Below are 1,454 nucleotides of genomic sequence, written 5' to 3' on the forward strand. Positions count from 1 at the left end.
CACTGAAGAACCAGCTGCATACCTGGAGCATGCCCGAGAGATTATTGCCAACTATCATCGCCGCTATCCCCATAAGCCTGGGCCTAGCCTCGACGGAGCTCGGCCTTGAGGGGGGGAGTACTGTCACGGTGCCAGCCCGTGATCTATGCACGTGACTAGGCACGTGACCCACAGAGATATCTGTCTGCGCCAACGCCGATTCTGCTGCAGCTCTTCGAGCTGCGTCTTGTCTATGAACCTGTAGATAGCCTGACCGTAGCTTACCCTGTTCGTCAATTCCTAATATATATCGCTACCTGACCCTGCACCCTGACAAGTTGCTTGACAAGAGATTCCTCTTCAACGGCAGTCAATTTATGGCCACTGGCATGTGTTTCTGAATGTGGTTGGATTCCATCAAGCTGATTAATAAAAGTAGACTTTGGCACCCCAAAAACTGCTGCTGCCTTTGATTTTGATTGAATTTTTTTGCTTCTATACGCGCTGATGGCCATTTGAATTCGATTTTCTTGAGAAAGAGGCATTTTAGATGATGGTGGTGACAAAATGACGCGTTGAAGTATGATTGTTGGAAAATTGCGGAGGAAGTGGACAGGACGGCCGTGTGGACGGCTCGGCCGTGGATTACGTTAGTTACTGGTATTTGTCATCACTAGATATAACGTAATCCACGGCCGAGCCGTCCACACAGCCGTCCCGTCCACTTCCTCTGCAATTTTCCAACAATCATACTTCAACGCGTCATTTTGTCACCACCATCATCTAAAATGCCTCTTTCTCAAGAAAATTGAATTCAAATGGCCATCAGTGCGTATAGAAGCAAAAAAATTCAATCAAAATCAAAGGCAGCAGCAGTTTTTGGGGTGCCAAAGTCTACTTTTATTAATCAGCTTGATGGAATCCAACCACATTCAGAAACACATGCCAGTGGCCATAAATTGACTGCCATTGAAGAGGAATCTCTTGTCAAGCAACTTCTCAATGCAGATAAACGAGGTTTTTCAGTCCAGCCAGAGTTTTTACATGGAATGGCACAGATCTTACTTCATGAACATACAAAAGATCCCACTGCAGTCCTTGGAGTCAACTGGGCCTCTTCCTTTATTAAATGCTGTCCTGAACTACATACAAGGTATAATCAGAGGATAACATACCAGCATGCAAAGCAGGAGGACCCAAAGGTCCTAAAGCAATGGTTTGGGACTGTGCATGATGCTATTAAAGAACATGGTATACATGAGGATGATATCTGGAATTTTGATGAGACTGGCTTTGCAATGAGTCTCTGTACAACTTCTAAAGTTATTACTGCAGTGGAACGCAGTGAGAGACCTCATACAGTTATCCAGGGAAATCATGAATGGGTCACAATCATTGAATGTGTGAGTTCTAAAGGAATCACTATACCACCAGTGGTTATCTTAAAGGGGAAAGAGCACCAAGCTCCTTGGTAT

General features: G+C 44.9%; 1 protein-coding gene across 1 annotated transcript; it reads left to right on the forward strand.

Annotated features, from left to right (window-relative positions):
• Window positions 1–29: 29 nt before the first annotated feature.
• ASPGLDRAFT_40137 (uncharacterized protein) lies at window positions 30–462 on the forward strand (the record flags this gene model as incomplete). Its single annotated transcript, XM_022545181.1, has 2 exons — window positions 30–138; window positions 419–462. The coding sequence occupies 2 exons, from the start codon at window positions 30–32 to the stop codon at window positions 460–462; spliced, it is 153 nt and encodes a 50-aa protein (XP_022395831.1).
• Between the last annotated feature and the right edge of the window lie 992 nt (window positions 463–1,454).

The sequence above is a fragment of the Aspergillus glaucus genome, assembly GCF_001890805.1.
Source record: "Aspergillus glaucus CBS 516.65 unplaced genomic scaffold ASPGLscaffold_34, whole genome shotgun sequence".
Classification (NCBI taxonomy): Eukaryota; Fungi; Ascomycota; class Eurotiomycetes; order Eurotiales; family Aspergillaceae; genus Aspergillus; species Aspergillus glaucus.